Raw genomic sequence first — 25,681 nt, 5'->3', positions numbered from 1 at the left:
CTAAAATTCTTGGGACCTTAACATCGTAGACTGGGGTCACCATCATCACTTTGTATAAAGGATCTGCATTCCACAGCTTGTGGTCTGCCCCGCTTCACCTGAAAAGACTTTCCTCTGGGCATGAGAATGGTTAAAGGGTCAATTTTGACTGTTGCTAGTTGCATATCATGGGCTCTATGGTACATAATGCAGGTGATCTCTTTTTAACCAGTTGTTAGTGACCTCTTCTTTGCCCAGAAGAAAACTAGTAGCTCCTTTTTACTGTGTAGGAGAAAAGGATTAGTTGCACCATATGTCCTTCAACTATGATCAAATTTTAACTTCCATCTCTAAACTTTCCAACATTCTAATCGAGTCTTCGAATTATCTCTACCGTTCGATGCACTGCCACTGGCCATTTCGTTAACTTTCTATTTTCTATTTGATGTCAGTTAAGCTGTAATATAGATTTTTTATACTTTAATTTTTTTGTTGTTCTTTTACTTTTTAAAAAGTAATACAAATAAAAAAATATTAAGTTGTTTTTTATAATAATAATAATAATAATAATAATAATAATAATAATAATAATAATTGTACAACAATTTCCTTTTTCCCTTTTTATTTTATATGAATAAATACAAAAAATAAATAATAATTTAAACTAATATTTTAATAAAAATATATTTTTAAAATATTGAACTAATTTATATATTATATATTTTTTTTGCAATATTTTCTTCTTTAAACTACAAACAAAAACAAATAAATTTTATTGGCTCATAAAAATACTTATGATATATATTTTGTATTTTTTATCTATTTATTAAATACAAAAAAATAGGTAATACATCAAATTTTTTACGTTTATTTTATTTATTATTGTAAAAAGAAAAGAAAAGAAAATGAAAGAAAGAATAAAAAGAGGGTGGGAAAAAGAATACTAAAATGTGACATGTGAGGTGAGGATGGGTGATATAGTTTGAGTAATTAGAATATTTTGAAATTTAAGAAGCCCAAAAATGAAGTGACTAGAAAGATGTTGGAAATTCTCCTCAATATAAAAAAATGCATGTGAACGTTGTAGGCAGTTACTTTGAAGAAATATCCTGCACAACAGCATGGATGAACTGTATCGGAGGGGCACTGTTATTACAGCACAAATGAAGATGTGGGCGGTTACATATTCTGTATGTAATTTGATTTCGTGGCTGATCCAATATTTTAAACGTGTTGGTATATTTGTTCCAAACATTGTTCTGAGCCTGGTAGTTTGAAATTTGAATATTCCAGGGTATTGTATGCTCTCGTATATTTTTTTTCCTTCAGTTTTGGTGCATGAAAGCAAAAGCCAGTCTTTGTCACTGTGTTTATTCCCCTTTCCAAAGTTATGGTTGCTTTCTCAGCATACTTTATTCTGGGTGAAAATCTACGTGCGGGCAGGTAAAAAAATAACCCATGGTTCCTTTCATACTTCCATCCCAACCACAAATGTCTACAGAAGCACTCAAGATACCATTTTGGGGAAAGGAAAGAGATCAGATTAACATCAAGACTCCAGGCCAGGAACAGCAATCTGCTTCAGAATTGGAAGAGGAAAGGAGGCAGTGTAAGAGATGTGTCCAATTTTATTCGAACAACTTCATTTTTTTTAACACAAGGCACTTCACTCTGTTTTATTGCCATTTTCTTCAATCCAGTTGGTTTTGTACTCCAATTATATACATCAGCTGATTAGTTTTTTTTTCGATTTCAAGCATAGTAACAAAACATAATCCAATCAAGCATTTTATCTATTTAGATATGTTGTCCATACGGAATCAACAAAAAATTATCTTGTTTCAATTTCACCATGTTTCGTCTCCACTATAATTAGATAGATATGCTATATTTGAAAATTATAAAATTTCAAAATTTTATCATTATAATAAATAATAAAAATATTATTGAAGCCCATGAATATTTTATATCATTCATTATTTTTAAATATTTTTATATTAAAAAGGAAATGGATAAATTTGGTTATAAACATGGTGGATCAAAGTCAATTGTAGCTTCTTTCGATCTTTCTACAAATATAAATACGGTAATACATACAAATAACTAGTGTACAAAAAGCTAAAAACCTAGACAGGAACTTCAACCTCCAGTTGTCAATATGAATAATTTAATGAAACAGAGCACTGATTCTCCACTCATTTTGCCTCCTGGATACGCATTCGTATTGACTCAGGACTTGATACTTTATTGATGCTGCAAATATTTAGATAACACAAGTTTGATGGATTAGAAGCATTTTTTATCATGGATTTTTGTAATAAAACACGTGAACAATCATCACCATGTCAAATGAGTTAAAGACTCACCAAACAAGTAAATCCCCAGCAGAGGCCATCTTTTCATATATCCATTCTGGAGCTAGCTCTTGTAACAGTTTTAACTGCTCTTCCACTTCTCCTGTGAAAGCATAGCCAAGACATAATTCAGCTAACGTTTCATAATCCAGACAAATATCATGAGCTCCTCTTTAGTAAAAAGGCTTTACCTCTATCAACAATATCACAATGGCCAGCAATTATTTTGTGCATAAGCTCCTCTTTAGTAATAACAGAGCGCTTTATGGACTGGAATAGGTAGTGAATCATGTTGAAGAGCTTAGGTAGGCAAGCAATCATTCGTTGCCGTTGCTTTGCTTGTGAGATTGCTGGATCTTGCTCCTCCAACGCTTTCCTCTCTTTCTCCCTTATCTGCAGGGATAATAAACGGTTACCTAAGCATTTTACTCTTGCAACCAAGGCTGATGGCTCATTTCAGATGGAATTACTATATCTAGTAGAAACTAGAAAATAGCTAAATGATATTTATCCGGTAAGTCATGAGTAGGTGACTAATTACTTGAGAGTAGTTACTAAAGCATGCAGAATTCATGATCTAAAAATGATGATAGCAAAAAGAATTCATAGTGGGCTTACTGAATGTCGAAGGCTTTCAGGCAAAATGGAAAGAATATCATCTTTGTTATTATCAACTGGTTTGCCTGCCATCTCTTGCGTGTCATCAACATCCATCTCTTCCTTCATAGGAGTGTCAAATTTCAAGGACCTGGTACGTGGTGGTCGGCGTACCAACTTGTTTGATGAAGTAGCAGAAACTTCATCTGGGCTCATGTAACATCTCTTCTGCGGTTGTAAGGTAGGTGTGGCAGTCATCAGCCTAGCAGGAGTTGAAGCAAGTTTCACAGGAGTGGACTGAATACAGCCAGCTTTTATCGGGGACTCATCTTCTGTTTTAAATGGATTAAACTCTTTGACTGGAGTTGCAGGGAGGCAATTTTTAGGATGTGTCTTGCTGGTAGTTGGTTTAGATATAAATTTAGTTGGGGAAGGAGTTGGAGCAAAGGTAGTTTCATCACTGGAGGCAGATCTGTCAGCACATATCTCCGGACCTTGAAAATTTGAACATTTTTGGACAGCTTCTTGAACTTTGCTTGTGGTTTTCAGGGAGAAGTGCTTTCTAAACGACCGAGATACATGTGATGCTACCACAGGCTGCAGATCATTAACTAAACCAGTTAAAGTCTCCAAAGCTAGTTTTGAATTGGGTTTTGTGTGATTCGATGGCTGTGGCTGTGCTTCCTCTTGAACAACTTCATCGTTCGCAGCCACAGATTGTTGCTCCATGATTGTATCAGTTAATGACGCATCAGATGACAATGAAATAGGTCCTTTGATCATGTTCTTTTGTATATTCTTCTTTGACCGATTGAATGGCTCTGGGAGATCCTCTTCTGGAATTTCATCACCCTGGAAGCACAATAATTTAAGTCAACCCAACACGATAATTGAAAAAAAAGAGAGAGGTTAGAACAGCATTAGATTTTTAGCTTCCAGAGCACCGGATATTTAAAATGTGGGTTCCCAAGGGTACTGCATGTTTACTTCTAACTTAAGCCTATTGTGAACATATTAATTTGTTAAATTGCTGAATAAAACTAGCCGTTGGACTTTACTGCAAGCTTTTATTTTTTAAGTAAAAGCTTTCATCTGGGAGCAACATAAAGTGATTTATGTTTCATTCTAATTAGGAAGCAATCAATGCTACAAATGAATAGCTTCAGAATGACTAGTCTGATAAAAAGGCCTTCACTTCTCCATACAAATAAGGCTTTCATCCAATAAAGAGATATGCACAGATCAAGCACCATTCCTAACAGGTGGTCACTGCTACAAAAAAACCAGTCTCTGACATTTCTAAATGAACAGCTTCATAATCCCTAACCTTTCTTGAATTTTCTTCATTTTTTTTCTGGTAGTTTGTGCTTTTTAGTAAGAAGATCACTGGATCCTAGAACAGATTCGAAAGGTAATCTTTCTAACAAAAGGAAAACATATGTTTGTTTCAATTTAAGGCCTATTACAACCAGGTATTAATACTTGCAGTTGCTTAGAACCAATCATTGGTCCTTTCATTAAGAGCTTTTCCACCATCCTCAACAGAGTGTAAAGCTTCACATAGGGAACAATAAATTTCCACAACTTAATCTTATAGCTAGCAAACCTCAAGCTTATAGGTTTGAAAACCAACTAGATGTTTCAGAACTAAAACCAACTCTGTGCTCCAAATTTTTTAACACAGTCAATTGATATATGCATGCATAACAGCAAACTACTTCTATGCACAATCAAAGATTACTAAACTAAAAAAAAAAAAAAAACCTCAGGATGAGCCTTGATATAGTCTGCAAGCCGATCTCGAAAAACCTTCCTTAACTTCATATTCTTAGTCTCAGATTTGGAGTTATCCCCACAGTCAATCGCATCCATAATGATGCTAACATGGAGATCTGGTTTCATACAACTAGTCTTCTCATCGAAGACAAGCATCCTCTTTATCTCAATCGCCTCTGGCAAAACATGCTTCAATTGGGCCAAGTGACGGTATGTAAACCTCCTATTAAACAACATAAAACCCCAAAAGATAAAATACCCAAATAAAACAAATCGCCGGAACTTGAAAAGGACAAAGCCATTAACCAGCACTAACTGACATGATTTAGGTGAACTTACCTATCAGTTAAGCACTCTATTTTGGGGCTGATATTAGTAAAAGTTGGCATTGACCCCTTCGATCTCAGTAGCCGGATTGCAGAATCTAAGCTATTGAAAAATTCGCACAACATCTCGTACCTGTTCCAAAACTTGTCAATCAATAATCATGCTTTTAAAAAGAAATAAAACAGGGTGTAGTGAGAGACTGACTTACTTTTCTGGGAGTTTATCAGGACGGCCACCGGAGGTTTTGCGTGGAGGAGATTCGTTGGGCCAGGATAAAATCTGTTTTCGGGCCGATTTGGTCTGGTCGGTCGGAGGTTTAGGCCGGCTCTGAGCCACTTGCCGGATCTCCTTGATGGAGAGGGCGACCCCACGGTTACGAGCACGGTTGGGGAGCTGGGAGGAGTGCTTTTCTGGGGTTTTGGAAACGGGCGATTTCGAGGTTAGACTGAGACAAGCTTTCGGTTTCAGAGGGGTGGATTTGAGAGAATCGGAGGAGCTCATAGCTGAAAATTTACAGAGAAATAGAAAAAGAGGGGAGCGTTGAGAGTGTACTTTACGGCGGAGGAAATGAAGATGGGGAGTATATAAGAGGGTTTTTGTCCTGGCGGGAAACCATAGATGGAGCACCTACCGAAGCTTGACACGTGTATTCCCGCCAAATTGATTCGTTGCGTCCCGCGGCTTCCTTTAAGGCTTGTTTGGAGAGTAGCGTAAACGGTTAGATGAGCAAACGGTTATATAGTAAAGCAGGGATATGATATTCGGCACCGGTTTTCATTTATTAAAATCAGCCCATAGGACCCAAAACGAAATTATCCAGTAACCAAAAGAGGCCCAACAAGTTAAAAAGAGTTCCAAATTTATTGGAAAGGGCCATTGGTCTTTTGTGTTACCTGAACATTCGGTATAAACCAAATTACAACATAGAACAAAAAAGGAAATGGAACAACTAAAACATGTTTGGACTTTGTTGCAGGCCGAGATTGTATTCATTACAGCAAAAAGTTATTGCCATCACCGAAACAAAGAAATGAAAGACAAAAAGTCCTCCTTTTCCTTCCTTCCTTCGGCTGCTCAAACAAAACAATAAGAGGTATTACTCACCTTCACGTCTCCTTCTTTCATTTTTATTTATTTTCTTTAATTTTCACAGACGAGGAGGAGGAGGAGGAGGAGGAGGAGGAGAAGAAGAAGCCCAAGGATACCCTTTTCTTTAACTTGTTGAATTGATTAACTTCTTAGTAATTATAAAACGATTTACTCACAAATTAAATCTTTTATTTTTTATTTTCTTCCACGCAACAAACCCTTCCCTTCCCTTCTTTTTCTTTCTTATTGTATTTGAGTTCTGCGGGTAACGGTCAAGCTTCTTTTTTTTCTTAATTATTGCGGAATAATCCGTAGCGGGTGTTGGCCTCTTTTGTTCTTTCGGGTGTTATTGGAGCTGCTCGTCGGTGGGTCGGAGGTAAATTCCAATACCTTTTGTTGTTTATTTTCATGAATGGATAATCTTGCCTTGGTGTTTGTCTACTTTCTTATCTTTTGTAGAATTTATGGATATAATTTGGGTGAAGTTTTGTTTTTTAAGCCTTTTTTTTTTTTTTGTATTTGATATTAGAGTCTCTGTTTGACTTAAAATTCACCAAGAATTACCTTCTTTTTAGCATTTTCCCCTGCTAAGTTTTCTTCTCGGGTGGGGCGTTATTTAATTGAACTTATTTGAACTAAGAATGAGAACCAATTTATCTGCTGAAATTTTATCTCAGTTTGGTGTATTTTTTCCATATATTATTCATTTATTTATGTTTTATGGTTTATTTATAATGGTTGTGCATTTAGTCGTTACAATTTGTGTTCAGGATCGCAGTTAATTTTCTTGGATCAAATTGCTGCATCTTATGATTTGCAGGTAGTTGAACTTAATTGGTTACTGTAAGAATTAGGACAAACATTTTGTAAGAATTAGTTTTTTTTTTTTTTCAATAATTGAAGCTTATATTGAAATGATACGTCCATAATGTTGTTCAGTCGGTCTCTTCACAGTTCCAATGCACGTTACAGGGGATTAGCTTTCTGTTTTTCTTCTATTTCCCCCACTCTCAATGCATCTGAGCATATGCATACATACAGTGTAAAAAGGAACTTGTCTGATTTTCTTCTTGTTTACAGAAGTTTGTAATAAACAGTTGAATTTGGGGATGGACTGGCTGTTTTTCCCTGCCATCAAGATTTATAAATGATGTTCAGGGGGCAAAAGGCTGCAAATTCTCTTGGCATATTTAAGTGGAGATGGGGCGGTGAATCCTCTTTGTCAACAGGCTTATTAGGTGATGTTCCTCCTGAAATTGAGTTGTCTGGCTATGGAACAGTGCCACCAAGCCCTGGTAGTGAGAGCCCTTCAGGGCTTCTTAATGGTGAGACTCTGAATGTGGAACCGATTGCTGACTTGGACTTGTTCTTTGAACGGCTCTATAGCTACTATTGTGAGAAAGGCCTTTGGTGCATCATCATAAAATGGATAGTTGAACTTCTGAGCCTAGGCTTTACCATATGTTTCTCTGGGTTTTTCTTATTGTTTGTTGATTGGAATGGTCTCCGAAATGCAAAGTGTGGGATGGATGCATTTGAGTCTGGAACTAAGCAATGTGATCTTTCTAAGGAAGCTCTTCACCAGCACCCATTAACCCCTTTAACACTTTCAAAAGCTATTATTGTTGGATATCTGGGGCTATTTTCCATCTATTGGATATTCTGTTTTTTAAGGTTTTTTGCACAATTAAAGGATACTCTTGGAATACGTCATTTCTATTATAACAGGTAAGTTTATATTTGATAAGTCAAAAACATACACTGGAAGTTTTAGTTCTGCATTTGGTACATTAGTGGTATCTTATAAATGCTTAATGATTTTATTATGTTTTGAATTTTAATTTTGCAGCCTCCATGTTACTGACAATGAAATTCAGACCATGCCATGGGCAGAAATCCTTGAAAGGGTTGTCCGCTTACAAATCTCACAGCAACTCTGTGTAGTCAAGGATCTTTCCGCTCATGATGTGGTTATGCGATTGATGCGGAAGGAGAACTACTTGATTGGAATGCTTAATAAAGGATTGCTTGCCTTTCCTCTCTCACCCTGGGTTCCAGGTGCTGGTCCAACTGTCAAATTTGGTCCTGCTGGAATGCAACATCGTCTAATACTAACAAAGACACTTGAATGGACCTTAAATTGGTGTATACTGCAGAGCATGTTTGACCGGTATGTCCAGCTTTTAACGAGCATTTGATTTTCTGCTTTATGTTACTTCCTCTCACAGTTGTTGTTTTACAAAACAATCTATGGAAGTATCATGACTTCTATTTTCAGACTAATGAAAAATGACTTATTTGTTGATTCTTTTAATTTGTAATATTTCATTTTCAAGAATGTTATTTAGTCCTTTTTGTGCAAAGAGGTTTTACAAGATGCATTTTTGGTGTTTAAAGGAGCTGTTGTGGATATGACCAAGTAAAATGGTCTTAGTCTATGTCAGTTTTACATTCACTTTTACAGACAAGGAGGTATTTTTTTTCTTTGCCTCATCTACATGGTTTTCCCACTAACGGCTGATTTTCATTTTTCCTAGAAAGTCTTTTAACTTTTGGTAGTTCTGATTAGATGGGTCTTTAGTTGTTGATATCATTTCATGAAGTAGCTAGAAAGAGTTGGTTAAAATAATTTTCCATTGGTTTTTCTTAGTGCTGCTTTTTTGATTCCTCGACTTGCACCTATTTGAAATTTGTCAAGATTCTGAAAAGCTTTAATTGATTCCTTTTCTTTCTATGTTTAGGGAGAAACAAATTTATGAAGTACTTCAACTTTCAAAATGTAACGCTGAAATTAACCTTGGCAAGTTTTATGAGGTTTTGTTGATTTTAATAGCCAAAAGTAGTTGCTATTAGTGTTTTTTTTTTTTTTTTTTGCTTTTTGAAGAAAACAAAAAACAGTTAAAAGGGGTATATGACCACCTTTTTTGGGAATGCATTTCTTTTTTGCAGAAACTTCTGTGTTAGAAGGGACTTCATTTCTAATCCTAGAACATTGAAGAAGAGGCTCATGGTTGTCGGGCTTGCAATGCTTCTTCTCTCCCCATTCCTTGTTATATTCATGCTGGTTTACCTTTTCTTAAAGCATGCTGAACAATTCTATAATCACCCAAGCACAGCTTCATCCCGGAGATGGTCAAATTTGGCAAAGTGGATGTTTAGGGAATTCAATGAGGTATTGTCCTCCCCCATTCTGAGTATTGATGCACTACATATCCTCACAAGCTTTTGTTATTATGAACTAGTACTCTTTACCGTTTGTAATTTATTTTACGTTACATTCATGTGTTCTGTGTGAAAGCTTTAATTTTTACAAATCCAAAAAGTACATACCATAAAGAAGAAAAAGTTGTTTAGAACCTACTATGAAAATAAGATGACAACAGTTGTTTCTTCTGTTGGATACTTTACACTTCCAGATTCTCTTGTTTTTACATTCTGTAATACTGTTTTTTTTAATACGCTGTTGTCTTTGACATACAGGTTGACCATTTATTCAAGCATCGAATTAATAGCAGTGTAATGCATGCTTCTGAGTACCTAAAGCAATTCCCCTCACCAATTATTTCTATCATTGCAAAGTTTATCTCATTTGTATCTGGCGGCTTTGCTGCTATCTTGATCATCATTGCCTTTCTGGAGGAATCATTGTTAGAGGGCCATGTAATGATTTTGAACTTCCATATTTTCAGAGTCTTCCACTTTCTTCTATATTTCGTTTTAATTATTTAATTATTTGTTTTTAAATTTGTAGATATTTGGTCGGAACTTGTTTTGGTATGCAGCTGTTTTTGGAACCATAACAGCTATTAGCCGGGCTGCTATAACAGATGAACTTTTGGTCCTTGATCCAGAAGGAGCAATGTCTATGGTGGTGCAACATACACATTACATGCCAAAGAGATGGCGTGGTAAAGAAAATACTGAAATGGTCCGGATAGAGTTTGAAACTCTGTTTCAGGTAATCCTGCTTGGTTCCTATCTTTGTTTTACCTGTAATCTAGGAGTAGCATGCTTGTTTGATTGTAAAAATCTTGCATGATAAGATGTTTTAACTTCCAGTTAACTATATGGATAGTTTTCATTTATCGCTTTTCCTAGGTGTTTTTAAGCTCAGTTTGGATGATGTCAGAGATGCTTTAGCATTTAGTTTTGCAACACCCCAAAGTCAATGGATTTTCTAGTAATAATATATCAATTCTCTGGGCATTTTTACTTGAGAAGTGTTTTGTACTCTGTTCTCCTTAGACTTCTGATTTTTTTTTTTTTTGGTTCAATGTACTTCTCTTTATGTTATGATGCAGTATACAGGAATGATGTTGCTGGAGGAGATGGCCTCAATTTTCCTCACTCCATTCTTGCTTCTATTTATTGTACCGAAGGTTTTTATTTTCTTTTGAAATTATTTCTATTCTCATTTCTTTTAAATACCCCATGTCTTAGTTTTTGAACTAAAATGCTGTGTTCATTTTGCAGCGGGTGGATGACATTTTACAGTTCATTGCAGATTTTACAGTGGATGTTGAAGGTGTTGGTCACGTTTGCAGGTAGAGTGACTTTTTTCTGAAACCAGATTATTACAAGCTAATTCACGCGCCAGTTAATCAACATAACTTTTCTAATCATTCTCTTTCTCATTTGCAGTTTTAGTGTCTTTGATTTCCAAAATCATGGCAATGGTAATTATGGCTCTCCACATAATGCACCTTGTGCACAGAGGAGTTCTCAGGGGAAAATGGAGAAATCTTTCTTGAGGTATACTCCATTGCTTGTTGAATATAGTTTGGGAATCTAATGTTACAGTATTCTATGTGATAAAAAGCTTACAGCATCCTTAGAATATGCTATGTGATGAGGCATAATATGCTAATGCTTTGTAAGAAATTTCATTTACATACAACTTACGATTATTCATGATTAATATTCTTTTTATATTGTGTTGAATCTCTTCTCATGTATAATTTCAGCTTGACTAATTTTTTATTCCGATTGCAGTTTCAAGAGTAGCTATCCTTCATGGGAACCAGATGCTCAAGGAAAGCATTTCTTGTCAAATATTCGAACTTTCCGGGATCAAATGTTGCAAAGGCAGGGAGCTAGACATGTATATTCTTCTGATAGATTGTGGCGAGGTAGCCCGCTGAGAGCTTACAGTGATAGAAATGACTTTTTATCAAAGGAAATGCAGCAGAATATTCCAGGCGGCTACAATATGGATTCTTTATGGCTAATTGATGCTAATCAAAAGAATCACCCATATCTTCTAGATTGGTACTATACCTCTCGAGCGCAACAGATGCCTAGTTATAGAAGAGACACTGCAGCAAGGCCATTTGAACCAGCTGAGGAACAGCATAAGAATTACTGGGGTCCGATCAACACAACGCATGATGAAGCAAGAGATAAAGAATACCGGCCACACCATTTTGATGATGGATCCCTGTCGCGTCTTGAAGCTTCAACATCAGCTCCTTTCTTCCATGAGAGTGTACTTCAGCATCATGATACAAATGTATCGGTGCACCATACACGGAGCTGTTGGTGGCTTAGAGATGGTTCAGACAGTGCACAGCCTCAAACAAGCTTTCTTGAGCCTCCTGATTTCAACCGTCATTCTTCAAACCACCCATACGATAACTTCTCCGAGAGGAATGTGGAAGATGAAGACCAATTCCTTGATTGGAGGGATTCTTGGAGGTTATCCCGAACGACTTACTTGGATGATCTTGAAGCTGGAGAGGATGTAAATCTTCATTTTGCTGATATTTACAGTGGACCCCCAGAAACTCCCACTCTAAATTTAAGGCCCCCGAGCTTCAATTGATCTATAATCACTTAGTTTGTGGTGTGGTAGTTTCCTTCAGAAGAATGAAATTGAAATGAGGTTTCTAATGCTGGACTAAGATTTATCGTGTGGATGGAAGAAACCCTGTATTCTTTGTTGTATATAGATTCGTTATGAGGTTATTTCTTTAAGGCCTCAGATCTTGATTTATAAGGAACATGCTTAGAAAAATGATCCACTGTTAACTTTGTGATCTGTGTATAAACAAACAATTACTAGCCATTTGTACATACTTTTGTCTTGAATTCTTAATCAAGCATCATTAATTTTGTAAAACTCTAGAGATGAAACGAGTCCTAACTATTAATAAGTCAAGTGTCACCCACTATTTAATTTTATCTTTTTTTTAGTCACCTAAATTTTATAATATGTAATGTTTTTATTATTATATCCATTTTAAAAACTATATCAAAGATAAAATTAAATAGTTAAATAATATTTTTATTTTATAATTAAATGAAAAAAATAGTAATAATTAAATAAGCTAGAGTTTACATTAAAAAAAGAAGAGGTCACCACTATGCAGTTTAGGGCTTTTGCAAGGGTTTAACAAAAAGCCGAAGAAATAAATCCTTAGAAACTCCAAACTTGCAAAAATCCCTCGAAACTAATCGAAGTTCCGCCATGAAGAAGGCTTCACTTTCACTTATTTCGAAGTTAAACCGCCAAAGATTCAGGGGAATTTCCCCTCTCCTATCCAGAGATTACATTTCTGTTAATTCTCCATCATCATCATCACCATCACCGCTTCACTCAAGGGACCATCGTATCCAGTTCTGTGCCAAAACCCCTGGCTTAGTCTACCCATGTCGCAACCTCGGTACCCTTGTGGAAAAACCGAACCAATTGCCCTCTAGACAGAGAAAACTGAAAGAAAAATCTGATCTTGAGGAAGCTTTTGAGTCCGCTAAAACCTCTGAAGAAATGCTCAGAGCATTTAAAGATATGGAAGCTTGTTTTGATGAGAGAGAGCTGGGGTTAGCTTCATTGAAAATTGGACTCAAACTAGACCAAGAAGGTGAAGACCCTGAAAAGGCTCTATCTTTTGCTGACAAAGCATTGAAAGCGTTGGATCAAGATGGTAAACCCTCGATACTAGTTGCCATGGCTTTACAACTGATGGGTTCTGTTAATTATAGTTTGAAAAGGTTTAATGATAGTTTAGGGTATCTTAATAGGGCTAATAAGTTGCTTGGTAGGTTAGAGGAAGAGAGGGTTGCTAGTGTCGAGGATATTAGGCCAGTGATGCATGCGGTGCAGCTTGAGTTGGGAAATGTGAAGACAGCTATGGGGAGGAGAGAGGAGGCTCTTGGAAATCTTAAGAAGGCTTTGGAGATTAAGGAGATTACTTTGGAGAAGGATTGTAAGGAATTGGGGGTGGCTTATAGGGATTTGGCTGAAGCTTATGCTTCGGTTCTAAATTTTAAGGAGGCTTTGCCTTTTGGTTTGAAAGCGCTGGAGATTCATAGAAAGGAGCTGGGCAATAATTCAGTGGAGGTTGCTCATGATAGGAGGATCCTTGGGGTTATTTATACCGGTATGGAGGAGCATGAGAAGGCATTGGAGCAAAACGAGTTGTCACAAAAGATTTTGAAGAATTGGGGTCTTAGTTCGGAGTTGCTCCGATCAGAAATTGATGCTGCTAATATGCAGATTGCTTTGGGGAAGTATGATGAGGCTATTAATACTTTGAAAGGTATAGTTCAACAGACAGACAAAGATAGTGAGAACCGAGCTCTGGTGTTTATATCGATGGGAAAGGCTCTCTGCAATCAAGAAAGATTTGCAGACTCAAAGAGGTGTTTGGAGATTGCTTGTGGAATTCTTGACAAGAAAGAGACTGTTTCTCCAATTGAAGTTGCCGAGGCATACTCAGAGATATCAATGCAATATGAGACTATGAACGAGTTTGAGATTGCAATTTCGTTGTTAAAGAGATCATTGGCTTTACTAGAGAAGCAACCTCAAGAGCAGCACTCTGAGGGAAGTGTTTCTGCTAGAATAGGGTGGTTACTCCTTTTGAAAGGTGAGGTGCCACAAGCAATTCCTTACTTGGAGAGTGCAGCAGAGATATTAAAAGAGAGCTTTGGTTCCAAGCATTTTGGGGTCGGCTATATCTATAACAATTTGGGAGCAGCATACTTGGAATTAGATAGACCTCAGTCAGCAGCACAGATGTTTGCAGTTGCAAAGGACATCATGGATGTCTCACTTGGTCCTCATCATGTGGATTCAATAGAAACTTGCCAGAATCTTTCTAAGGCATATAGTGCAATGGGAAGGTAAGATGTTTTGCTCTTTTTCTTTTTCTTTTTTATTCTCTGTTTATGATGCTCTTACTACTGTTGCTTTGCAAATATACTTCTGTTACACTACTAATGTGATGACTTAGTTCTTGCTATGTAAATAATTATGCCCTTATCTGAACTCTGAAGCCTTTATCTTTGGGCCAGTCAAAGTATTTTCTTTGAACATATTCACCTAAACTTCTTGCATCAAAAAATGGTTTACCATCCTTGATTGTTAAATGAGTAAAAGCACCAGTATTGCATTTTAGTATTTTACTGAAAGACTAGATAGTTCCATCTTGTTGATATGTTGTTTTCTAATGTTTGATCACATTTTAATTAGTTTTTGATTCGTGAGTTGAAATAAATAAATGGAAATTATTCGGAGTTGCGATTAAGAGTGCCATGACATTAGGTAACCTGGGGAAGTGCTGAAGTGAAATCTGTTCTTGGCTATTAGAGAAAGAGAGTGAAATGGAACTTTTAAGGGTAAACAGATATGAAGGTGGTGTAAAGGTGAAATTATCAAAGGTCAATACTGTAATAAGACACAGGATATTCTGTGTTCCTGTACGTTCACAAAACATCCATGCTTGCTGCACTGATACTTGTTGAGTACTTTAGAAATTATGCTCGTGTAGATGCATAAAAGCATAGTCCTTGCCTGGGCTGCAAGTGCACATAAATGAATCTGCTTTACAATGTGTATTAGCTTTTGAGGGTTAAAATTGGATCTGAAAATTTAATTTTTGGATGTTGCAGCTACCCCCTTGCAATTGAATTCCAGCGGCGAGTAGTTGATGCCTGGGAAGGTCACGGAGCAAGTGCAGAAGATGAACTCCGAGAAGCTCAACATATCCTTGAAGAGTTAAAGACAAAGGCCCGTGGTACATCCACCAACCAGTTTCCTACAAAGGCCTTGCCTTTGCCACAACATAGTCTTGCTTCCAGAAATTCGCACCCTAATGTTTCTTTTAACCAGAACTCAGCCGGCTCAATGCGGTAGACTTATAGTATTATTAGGTTTTGTGATCTCAATGTTAGTGGAATGTCTCATTGAGCTTGACTTTGTCATTGATATGGTTAGGAACACTTTTGTTCTTTATTATTATACATCATGTTCAGCTGGTCAATTTAAGCACCCATATAGAACTACTTTCTTTTCCCCACCCTCCTTGAAAACAAGTTTAGACATGAATTTGTTGCTAATTAACAAACAAGTTTTGTGTAGGAAAGTGAGGCAATGTTTGTGTTTCATTTTTCTCCAAAGCAGCAGGCTTTCTCTTTAATGAAATAAGCTTTTTGTTTTCTTTGCAAATGAGATTGTCTGAAAAGTAGTACTAGTATGTCTTCTTTATGCTATAAAAATTAGGTCAAGCAGAGAAGATATATTATTCTTAATGCCATGATTGCCCTTTAGAACTTTCTCATCCTTGCTTTTACAATATTTAGTTCAATGCAAGTAAGAAGGAACACAGTAATATGTTTTCTCTGTATCATGGTTATGTTATTCAAGCTCGGGTTTTAGTACGGGATAAGAGTATACGTCAGACAGAGAATATGTCTAAAATCTAAATATGTATTTGACATAGATGTCAGACATTAATACTTTAAGAAAAGGAGTCGGTCCAAGTAATGTGAGCTCATTTTAGCCACGAGTTGAACGGAATGATCCTGTTGGAGCATATAGCCACACTACCCCGCCGGAAGCATTTGGAGCATTTTGTTTAGCTCAAAATAATGGCATAATGGATGATGTGAGAACAAATTAAGATTAATTACAATTGAACAGAATCATTCCCTATGCTGTTTAGCAGCAGCAAATAATTACTACAAGACAAAAGAAGTTGGTGATCATTGCTTAAAGGACCTCCATTTCTCTAAATTGGTAGAGTTGTAGTTACTCAATGTTGGGTCCCCTTCTCTCTGGACTCCATTAAATGCCCCTCTTACCTCCTCTGTCTCTCTCTGCAACTCTAAGCTAGAATGTCATGTTTGCAATGATTGTCAGTCATAAAGAGTAAGTCCGCAAAATAGAATGAAATCAATCTCATCCCCACAAAGTGCCTTAAGCAATTATTCTCACACCCATGCCTGCAATTTTTTTTTCTTTTTTGGTAAGAACTCATTTGTTTTTCTCACTATGTACAATATCACTGAAAAGTCACTCTACAGTCGTCTGAAATCTCTCCTCCTTTTTTTGCCTCACAAAAAATTTCCATCTTAAAGCAAGCAAAACAACAAAAACTAACTTTAAGCAATCTCTAATTATATAATCAAAATTCAGACAGGAAGTACCGCATTTCTGGGTCTTGTACCATGTTCAAATGGAAATAAAGATGTACGACCTCTATTACTGCATTCTTCAGTAGTGGTAATCCCTCCAGGATGCCTGTTTTGTTGAACAATGGCTTGAACAGATTGGTAAAGCTGTCTGTCTACAGCAGAATCTAATGAGAAAGATCTCCTGATAGGTTGAATTGAGAAGTCTTCATCTTTCTGTGTAACATCAATGCACTCATCTCCCATAACTGAGAGATGGTGGCGTCTTCTTGATTTTAGTTTCCCAGGCTTCTGCTCCACTTTTCTTGGTGATTGACCCCTAGGCTGAAGCTGCATCAACGACTCTCTCGAATTGTCTCTTTCTTGTTGTCTATACGGCAGTAGAGCATCTCCATCGTCTTCTCCAAGTTCTATCACTACAAAGTCCTCATCTCCACCCATCAGGCTATCAGTGTACGGCAGTGAGTCTTGAGGTGAAGAGCTCGGTGCAATGATTTGATTGATCTGATAGCGGGTATCGCCTGAAATGCTTGTTCTACAAAGAGGACAATTGGCGTTGCTTTGGAGCCATATATCAATGCAATCCAAGTGGAAAGCATGGCTGCATTTGGGAAGAACTCTAAGGATGTCATGCTGTTGAAACTCATTCAGACAAACCACACAACCGTACACACTTGTTTCATCATCGCCTTCTCTTTTGAACTGAAAAGTTGGAATTTCTCGAATGACAGACTCGTCGAGACCGCGATTCCACATTGCTGGAGACAAGGCAATGAACGTATCTTCCTCTTGTCTACCTCGAAATAAAGATATTCGGCTTAGCAGATTAAGTTGGTACCAGTTAGAGCTGCAACATTTACTCACAAAAATATAATAGCCAACTAGCAAGAAAGCTGTACCCATGATGCTTAGCACAACGATGGTTAGTATAGGAAATGCAGGGTCTGAAGTAGGCAAGGGAGGCTGGTAAGTTAGATTCTGCTGATATTTGATGAAGGAAAGAGCTTGAAATCTCAGGCTGTTGTCTGGTGCCATAAGCAAATATGATCGAAGTCTCACTGACCTGTTAGAAAAATGCAGAAAACTAGATCATGAGCTGAATGACAAAGTATAAGGTGAATATCACATAAAGAATATCCTGGGAAGGAATTAAAGAGTGAAGAGAGACGGGATTTGAAGGAAACTACCAAATAAGATACTGGGATAATGAGGAGTGGGGTTAAAGAGCCAAAGCCAAAGATTTTGATTACTTAAAAAAAGGAGAACCCAATTCAGTGCAGGCTGGGAAAGGCACACATGTGCCTACCTATTAATATGCTGGAGCCAGGAAGCTAAGGCTTAGACTACATTTTGGATGCAAATATAGTAAAACACATACATGATGATGAGAAAAAGTATACAAAACACGATACGAATAATATGAACATGTCAAAATCTAAATGGCATAACGAGAAAATAAAAGATACCGCATGAATACAAGAGTTATCTAGCTTATTGAGATAATAATAGAAAGTTCAGTTGTCTTAATAAGATTGGCCCTAAAAAAGAGGTACAATAGGGCTTAAACATTTCAATCATATCATCAGCTCACCTGTCCCAAGATTTCATATTGCCTTGTTTCAATGGTAACGCCATCATCCCTGTTCTCCATTTCTTCAATGCAAATGTACAAATATTGAACTACTATACTGAAAAAGAGATTGGTGCAACTCTTCCATCAGCCATGTCAATTGGTGATATGCCGCTATAAGTCAACTGTAATTTATTCTCAGAAACGAAACAACAAGTATATAGCAATTTGCTGAAAACAAATATAGCCTCAAAGTCGGAATATAATTAACAAATTTGAAGTTCTGAGATCTAGAATCATATATTCCCCAAATGTCAGCAACACTTTTGTAAATAAAAGAGAATGGATGTTTTTCTACCATAACTTCTCAAAAACAAATGAAGTAACCATATGCCAAACACTCCAAAAATTATTGCTTCAAGTCAATGTTTTTGTAGTGGTGAGGCCTAAACTTTCTGGATAAGTGAAATATATTTGGATAAAACATCAGGGGCCAAGTATAGTAGTTCCTACCATTCCAATACCAAATAGGTTAAATTTCGTTTTGGTAGAAATGCCAATATAGCTTGTATTGCTGCGTATCGGTGCATACAGTTTGGTATTAAATTTCCATGTTTTAAACCAATTTTTAATATCTATATCATACTTAAGTTTTTTTTCTTTATATTTTAAAAGCTTTGGTATTTTGGGAGCCACCATTCAAACTCACTACTTTGTTCAATCACATACAAAATAAAAAGAATGATTTCAAAATATACGTAATTGTAAATGTCATAGTTTTTTTTTTAAATAAAGTTCTAAATACCTTAAATTAATCTCTACAAATTTTCAAATGTATTGCTTTAATACTGTCAAAGAGTAATTTCTTTGCTAGAAACAAAATGGTGTGGTGTCAATAGTGGATTAGTAATTGATTCAAAATTTGTTGAAGAAGTTGAAGCAAATTTTTGAAGCAAGTGGACTCAGCAGATTTTTGTAATTGTAGCGTTCATTGGGGTAAGAGATTTGTAAGAGGGATTTATATATATATTTAAAAATATTTAAAAGGATATTTTTTTTTGAGTAAATACACTACACCAAAATAGGTTTTTAGTGGCGTTTTTTTAGGCCTGTAGCGGCGCTTTTTAGCGCCACTAAGCGCCGCAAAAAATGCCACTAACGACAACGTCGCTAACGTTTGCAGCATTTACAAAATTAAACGCTGCTAAAGGTTATGTTCTTTAGCGGCGCTTAGGAAACAAACGCCGCTAAAGATCATGTTCTGTAGTTAGCGGCGCTTTACTAAAAACGCTGCTAAAGATCATGTTCTTTAGCGGCGCTTTCTTCGCAAACGCCGCTAAAAGAAACATGACTTTTAGCGGCACTTTTATAAAAAACGCCACTAATTTTGGGATTTTTGTAAAATAAAATTTTCCATTTTTTCAGCCCTCCTATAGCAACAAATCAAAAGCAATCAGATCTAAACCAGCCAAAAGCAATAAATTTATATAATATTTCAAATTAAACGAATAAAATAATATTAATATCAATAAATAAAAGTGAATTCATATTATTTTTACAAAAATATTAAAAGTTAAAATGAAAAAAATATTTATGCAATAGACTATGACGGCGGAAGTTGCGACTGCTGAAACATCTTCATCATACTCTGGAGCTGTTGCTAGAGTTCATTGTACTTTCTGCTCTGCTCTGCTTCTCTCGATGCCGCATCTATTTTAAGTCGTAGCTGGAGTTCTTCATATTTCTTTTGAACCGCTACTTCTCTCGCTGCAGCCTCTGCTTCCCTTGCTGCCGCATCTACTTTAAGTTGTAGCTGGAGTTCTTCATATTTCCTTTGAACCTCAACTGTGGTCGCTTGCATCTGAGCCATCTGGTCTTTTAACTTCGAACTTGACTTGAGCTCGACTCCTGAAGCCATATATTCTTCATGAAATGGATCCAAAATATTGGGTTGGGCTAACAAAAGATCCTTGAAATAGAACCCGACCATACCTTTCAGGACCCAAAACTTCAGTAATAATCTGGTTATCAATGTCTTCATTAATAATCGTACTCCGCCTTTTTATCCTTTAGTTTTTCCTAATAAATAAATCACATAGTTAGGAACGCAATATATATTAACAAAACAAATGCAACATAACAATAGTCGCATTACAAGCAATGAATTAAACCATTAGAAAATAAACACTATAAATAACAAAAACAAGTCAAATCGTATTAAGTAAACGTACCATATTTTCACCAGCTTTAGGAGTCATAGCAGATCCATTTTTCTTCTTATGTGTAATTTTAAAAAGTTGAAGGCGTCCAACTTTTTGACCGGACGACAGTTCCTACAATATAGTAGTAAAAATATTATTTAATGGAAAGTTATGCATATTTGACAATATTAAAAAATTAAAAATACCTCCGCCTCAGCTACACATGCAAAACTTCTCGACCCGGCTGTGTGAGTGAATTTTTGTTTCTGCCTGCTGCTTGTTCCAACTCGTTCACGATCCTACGTTATGAAATTTTTAGTACGTAAATAGTAAATACTATAAACCAAAATAATTACAATAGTTTGGAAGTACGTCATACCTCGCCTTTCTTCGAATGCCAAAATCTAACCGCATCTTCCCATTGGTACCTCAGCATACCCGGCGAGACATTTTGCAATTTCTCATCGAGGGTTGTTTTTGTCTTATAATAATATTTCTTCAAAGTACTTTTATGGTCTCTCCATCTTTTTCCCAATGCTTTCTTTACGTAAGCATCGAAGACCTCTAAAGCAAACCTCGCCTACAAAAAAACACAAGTTAATAAAGTAAATATAAATGGAACTATTTCTCAAGCATTACAGATGACATTAACATTTTGTTACCTTAATATTATTGAGGGCTTGGTTTTTGTTGCTATCGGGCATTTGATGCCATGATTCGTAGTTGATAGGTAACATATTTGCATTTCGTGTTAAAATGCCCATGTATCCTGCTAAAAGTCGAGCTTCTGATCCAACAGGCTGACCAAAACTGTTTCTGCATACCTTGACATGCTCGCCTGGATCTAACTAGTATAAATCTCTAAGTAGCGTACGTCCTCGACCTCTGCGCGTCCCACCATTTTCAGCTGCAAATGGTATATTATAATATAAGAATTTGAAAAATAAATCAATTATAAGTCAACACGCATGTAAATTAAATGTAAAATTACTTTGAACTTCTGTAGGATCCTTAGGATCCTCAAGTGTAATCGGAACATTTGAAGATCCAATTACTGTCTGTTGTTCAGTACTATTTGTTTCTGTCGAGTTTGGATCATTTTGAACAATGCTTCCCCTTGGAATTTTTCTTCTAGGCATTTTATCTGCAATACATATAAAATAGTTGAAAACTTAATAACTAATTACAACAATAACAGCACATATAAAATAGTTGAAATATATAATAAGACCAAGATTTAAATTATGATATTACATATAATTAAACAATCGTAAAATCTTACTACATCATTATTCGTAAATATCTCCATCCGTATCCTGACGAACCCATTGAAATTGTGCACTAGTATCGTTTAAGTTTTGTTCTGGAAAGGGCAAAGTTTCTGATCTGTCGTCGATGTTATCTCTACTTCCACTGCCCATGTCAAACAAGTCTCTAGGGATGTTATGGAGTACAACGTACCAACCCTCATCAGTTGGATCTTTTGAGTAAAAAACTTATTTGACTTGAGATGAGAATACATACGGCTCATCTATCAGTTGTTGTCCTATGTGAATCAATCGAGCGAAGTTCACCATTGTAAAACCAAATTGCTTCATACGGGAGATGGATTATCAAGTGAACCATAATGGTGAAGAAGGAAGGTGGGAAGATTTTCTCCATGTTGCATAACATCAAGATTGTGTCGTAAAATGTGATGCTCCGAATAAGGCAACTCAAAAAAAATACTTCTTTTTTTCCACAAGTCCGCCTCATTAGGATCATCCTCTTCATCAGAGTCATCATCAGCCTCATCATTTGATCTTCTATTTCTTTGCGTGTTTGGAGGTTGGTTCATCTTCCCATAAATGAAATTCATATCTTCCAACATGAACAAGATTTCAGAGCCACTGGTCTACGAAGGAGCTTCTCTGAACTCTTCAGTACCGTCAAATACAGAACTCTGAAATCTAAATTTATGATTTTCTGGTAACCACCGACGATGCCCCATGTAAGAGAACTTCTTCCCATTGTACAACCATTGCGAACATGTTTGTGCAGCACAACAAGGACACGCATAATGACCCTTGGTACTCCAACCGGATAAATTGCCATAAGCGGAGAAGTCATTAATGGTCCACATCAAAGCTGCACGTAAATTAAAGTTCTCCTTTCTCAACACATCATATGTCTCGACACCAGCCCATAATTGTTTTAACTCTTCAATAAGTGGCTGTAAATAAATGTCGATATCATTCTCGGGGCCTTTCTCTCCAGGGATAATCATAGATAAGATAAGGGAAGATTACTTCATGCAAATCCACGGAGACAGATTGTAAGGAACAAGCACTACTGGCCAAGTACTGTATGCAGTGCTCATGATCTTGAAAGGATTAAACCCATCAGATGCTAGCCCAAGCCTCACACTCCTAGGATCGCTTGCAAAGCTTGGAAATTTATTGTCAAATGATTTCCAAGCTAAAGAATCTGCCTGATGCCTTAGTAATCCATCATCGGTTCGTCCATCATGGTGCCACGTCATAGACTCCGCTGTCTTCGACGACATGAAAAGCCTTTGAAGCCTTGGTATAAGGGGAAAATACCGCAAAATCTTGACTGGCTTCTTCCTCAACTGTGCATCATTTTCATCGTCGTTCCCATCTTCTGTGTTTCTATTTACCCAACGGGATTGACCGCATACATGACAGAACTGTTGGTTTTTTCGATCGCCCCAATACAATATGCAGTCATTCGGGCAACTATGGATTTTGTTGTACCCAAGGGCTAAATCTTTTATCATTTTCTTCATATCTTTGCATGACTGAGGGATTTTTGCAAACAGAAACATTTCTCTCAAAAACTCTAACAGCATTGTCAATGAGTTTCCAGTCCACCCTCCTAAACATTTTAATTGAAAAAGACGAACACAGAAGGACATTTTTGAAAATTTTGATCCCTCATACAGTTCTTCATTCATGTCATTAAGTAGCGCGTAGAACTTCACTACTTCTCTATTCGGCTCTTCATGAGGTACACTACTTCCTGGTTCGGTAAAAGTATTTCCACCAATATTACAATCATCAGATGCCACAAAATTCGTCGGGAACGACTGCACACCATGGTTGTGCATATTAAATGCATCCCGCAACATACCTTCCATGTCATCCCCTCTATCAGACTGATGGTAAGCAGTACCAGAATAAGATACATCCATCCTTGAAGAGGAAGTACTACGCGGGCATTCTCCATGAAATAACCATTGTTTATAACCCCGAAAAAACCCATCAACAATTAGATGCTCGCATACAACCTCACGATAATGCCAATTTATGTTCACACAATTCTTACAGGGGCAAAGAATCATGTTCTCTTGGCTTGAGTATTGAAATACAAAATTTAAAAACGTCTGTACTCCATTTCGATAACCGTTGCTTACCCTTGACAAATTCATCCAAGACCGGTCCATTTCTTAATTCTTGAAGTCTGATTTTCACCAGAAATTACAACGTTCAGTTCTTCACTTATAAGTATAAATGAGTTATGTATGATATATATTATGTATAAATTACAACGTTCAGCTCCGAAATTATGTAAGTTATGTATTATATAAGTTATGTAAGTTACGTGTTATGTAAGCCATGTAAGTTGTATTTTATGTAAGTTATTTATTATGTAAGCTATGTAAGTTATGTATTATGTAAGCTATGTAAGTTGTATTTTATGTAAGTTATTTTTATGTAAGCTATGTAAGTTATGTATTATGTAAGCTATGTCATAGACTTTTTATGTAAGTTGTATTTTATGTAAGTTGTGTATTATGTGAGTTATTTAAGTTATGTATTATATATATTATGAACATGTATATATATATATATAATTAGATTTGAAATAAGTTATGTAATTAGAAATAAGTTATGATGTGTCCTGCTAAAAGCTATGCAACTTGTGAAAGTAGATCTGAAATTATCATTACTTAAGCTATGGAAGTTATATATTATGTAAGTTACATAAAATACATAAATTATGAAATCTGATCTTAATATTATGTAAGTTTTGTATTAAGCAAGCTATACCATTTACAAAAGTTAAGAAATTTTAACTTTAATTTATGTATGTTATGTGAATTTTAACTTTAAAACAAATAAAAATAACTTTGAAATTAAACTTTGAAATAAAAAATAATTTTGTAAGTTATCTAAAATTAAACTTAAAATAAATTAAAAGTTTGAAATTTTTTCCATGATTCAAATTAAATAAAAGAAAACAAAACAAACTAAATTTCCGTGATTAAAATAGCAACTAAAGGAAAAAAATATGTTTTGGAGGAAACATATAAATATTTGCAAACTATATGTGCTTTTAACCAAATGTTTATATTATTTAGACATAAATAACCTTCATTTTCAAACTTGTTTGACTTGCGATATGGAATAATATGTATACAACAATTAAGCATATTTGATATCAATGAAACTGAAATGTGAAAAGAAAGTGGATTAATTTGTTATTGAATGTAACGTATAGTTCTGAAATTTCGAATAATTTTAAAATAAAAAAATTTAATCCAATTCCCAGTACAATTTATTAAATTGCTTCTATTTTGCTCAACATATATAGCAATCGTTGATGGATGATAACAGAAAACATAAGTCAGAAAAGTACATGGCAATTGTAAAATAAGTAAAATGAAACATAAGCTAAAGGAAAACAACCAAAACCAATTACATGTATACAAAACCAGAGCCCGAAAAGTAACATTTTTCAAAAATCATCATGATAAAACTATTACTGATTTAAGTTATGAACTAAAACATACCTTAATATTTCACTCAACTTTGTCTACTTCACTCTCACCAGCAAAGAGAGACTGCAGTCAGAAATATGGTATATTATAAGTAATTTGGGAAAATGCATACAAATAAGGGAAAATGCATATGAATTTTGTTAACATGTACCTGCCCAAACAATAGTTCGACCAAAACACAGGCAGCAAACCAGATGTCAATGGTCAGATGTGTATTAAGTTGGACCAAATATTAATTTTGCCTACAATAGATGAACCATGATCAGTTAGCAGCAAATATTTTTTCAGTTTACCCATCAAATATGTAAAACTTTATCGATATCACAACCAAATATTACTTGGAAACATTAAATGGCAGCTTAAAACTTTACCAATATGAGAACCAAATAACGAATAAATAAACAGTTACTGAACAAAAAAATGACAGAGTAAATAGTTGCACTGAACTAACAAGTTAACAAAAAAATCAGCCTAAGCTCAAGCATATCAAAAAATCAAAATCACAACAAATCATTGTTTTCTCATCTCCCCTAATGATAACTTAACATTTTTCTTTTTCCAACTCAGCCATTTTTTTTCCATTACAGAAGGG

At 35.7% G+C, this 25,681-nt stretch overlaps 4 protein-coding genes across 6 annotated transcripts; 2 read left to right on the top strand and 2 right to left on the bottom strand.

Annotated features, from left to right (window-relative positions):
* Window positions 1–1,939: 1,939 nt before the first annotated feature.
* On the bottom strand, window positions 1,940–5,606 carry LOC105803190 (CDT1-like protein a, chloroplastic). The gene is made up of 7 exons (XM_012635224.2): window positions 5,242–5,606; window positions 5,046–5,165; window positions 4,695–4,929; window positions 2,952–3,782; window positions 2,525–2,726; window positions 2,346–2,436; window positions 1,940–2,232 (listed from the first exon to the last, which is right to left on the bottom strand). Exons 1-7 carry the CDS (start codon window positions 5,532–5,534, stop codon window positions 2,175–2,177), a joined length of 1,830 nt encoding a protein of 609 aa, XP_012490678.1. The 5' UTR covers window positions 5,535–5,606; the 3' UTR covers window positions 1,940–2,174.
* Window positions 5,607–6,002: 396 nt separating this feature from the next.
* LOC105803192 (autophagy-related protein 9) lies at window positions 6,003–12,240 on the top strand. Of its 2 annotated transcripts, XM_012635226.2 has the most exons (12): window positions 6,003–6,126; window positions 6,438–6,498; window positions 6,893–6,942; window positions 7,203–7,850; window positions 7,972–8,292; window positions 9,072–9,294; window positions 9,603–9,782; window positions 9,874–10,080; window positions 10,424–10,501; window positions 10,596–10,666; window positions 10,764–10,874; window positions 11,115–12,240. In XM_012635226.2, the coding sequence occupies exons 4-12, from the start codon at window positions 7,270–7,272 to the stop codon at window positions 11,941–11,943; spliced, it is 2,601 nt and encodes an 866-aa protein (XP_012490680.1). In that variant the 5' UTR covers window positions 6,003–6,126; window positions 6,438–6,498; window positions 6,893–6,942; window positions 7,203–7,269; the 3' UTR covers window positions 11,944–12,240. The 2 variants fall into 2 exon arrangements, with proteins under 2 accessions (XP_012490680.1, XP_012490681.1); XM_012635227.2 differs by lacking the exon at window positions 6,893–6,942.
* Window positions 12,241–12,476: 236 nt separating this feature from the next.
* Window positions 12,477–15,570, top strand: LOC105803193 (protein KINESIN LIGHT CHAIN-RELATED 1). The gene is made up of 2 exons (XM_012635228.2): window positions 12,477–14,246; window positions 15,015–15,570. Exons 1-2 carry the CDS (start codon window positions 12,589–12,591, stop codon window positions 15,256–15,258), a joined length of 1,902 nt encoding a protein of 633 aa, XP_012490682.2. The 5' UTR covers window positions 12,477–12,588; the 3' UTR covers window positions 15,259–15,570.
* A 423-nt stretch (window positions 15,571–15,993) lies between these two features.
* On the bottom strand, window positions 15,994–18,542 carry LOC105803194 (RING-H2 finger protein ATL16). 2 transcript variants are annotated; one of them, XM_012635229.2, is made up of 3 exons: window positions 18,127–18,542; window positions 16,551–17,598; window positions 15,994–16,233 (listed from the first exon to the last, which is right to left on the bottom strand). In XM_012635229.2, exons 1-3 carry the CDS (start codon window positions 18,171–18,173, stop codon window positions 16,189–16,191), a joined length of 1,140 nt encoding a protein of 379 aa, XP_012490683.1. In that variant the 5' UTR covers window positions 18,174–18,542; the 3' UTR covers window positions 15,994–16,188. The 2 variants fall into 2 exon arrangements, with proteins under 2 accessions (XP_012490683.1, XP_012490686.1); XM_012635232.2 differs by lacking the exon at window positions 18,127–18,542 and adding an exon at window positions 17,723–17,881.
* Window positions 18,543–25,681: the final 7,139 nt, after the last annotated feature.

Source organism: Gossypium raimondii, chromosome 11 (genome assembly GCF_025698545.1).
Source record: "Gossypium raimondii isolate GPD5lz chromosome 11, ASM2569854v1, whole genome shotgun sequence".
In the NCBI taxonomy this organism is placed as follows: Eukaryota; Viridiplantae; Streptophyta; class Magnoliopsida; order Malvales; family Malvaceae; genus Gossypium; species Gossypium raimondii.
This window is presented reverse-complemented; position numbering and strand designations above follow the sequence as displayed.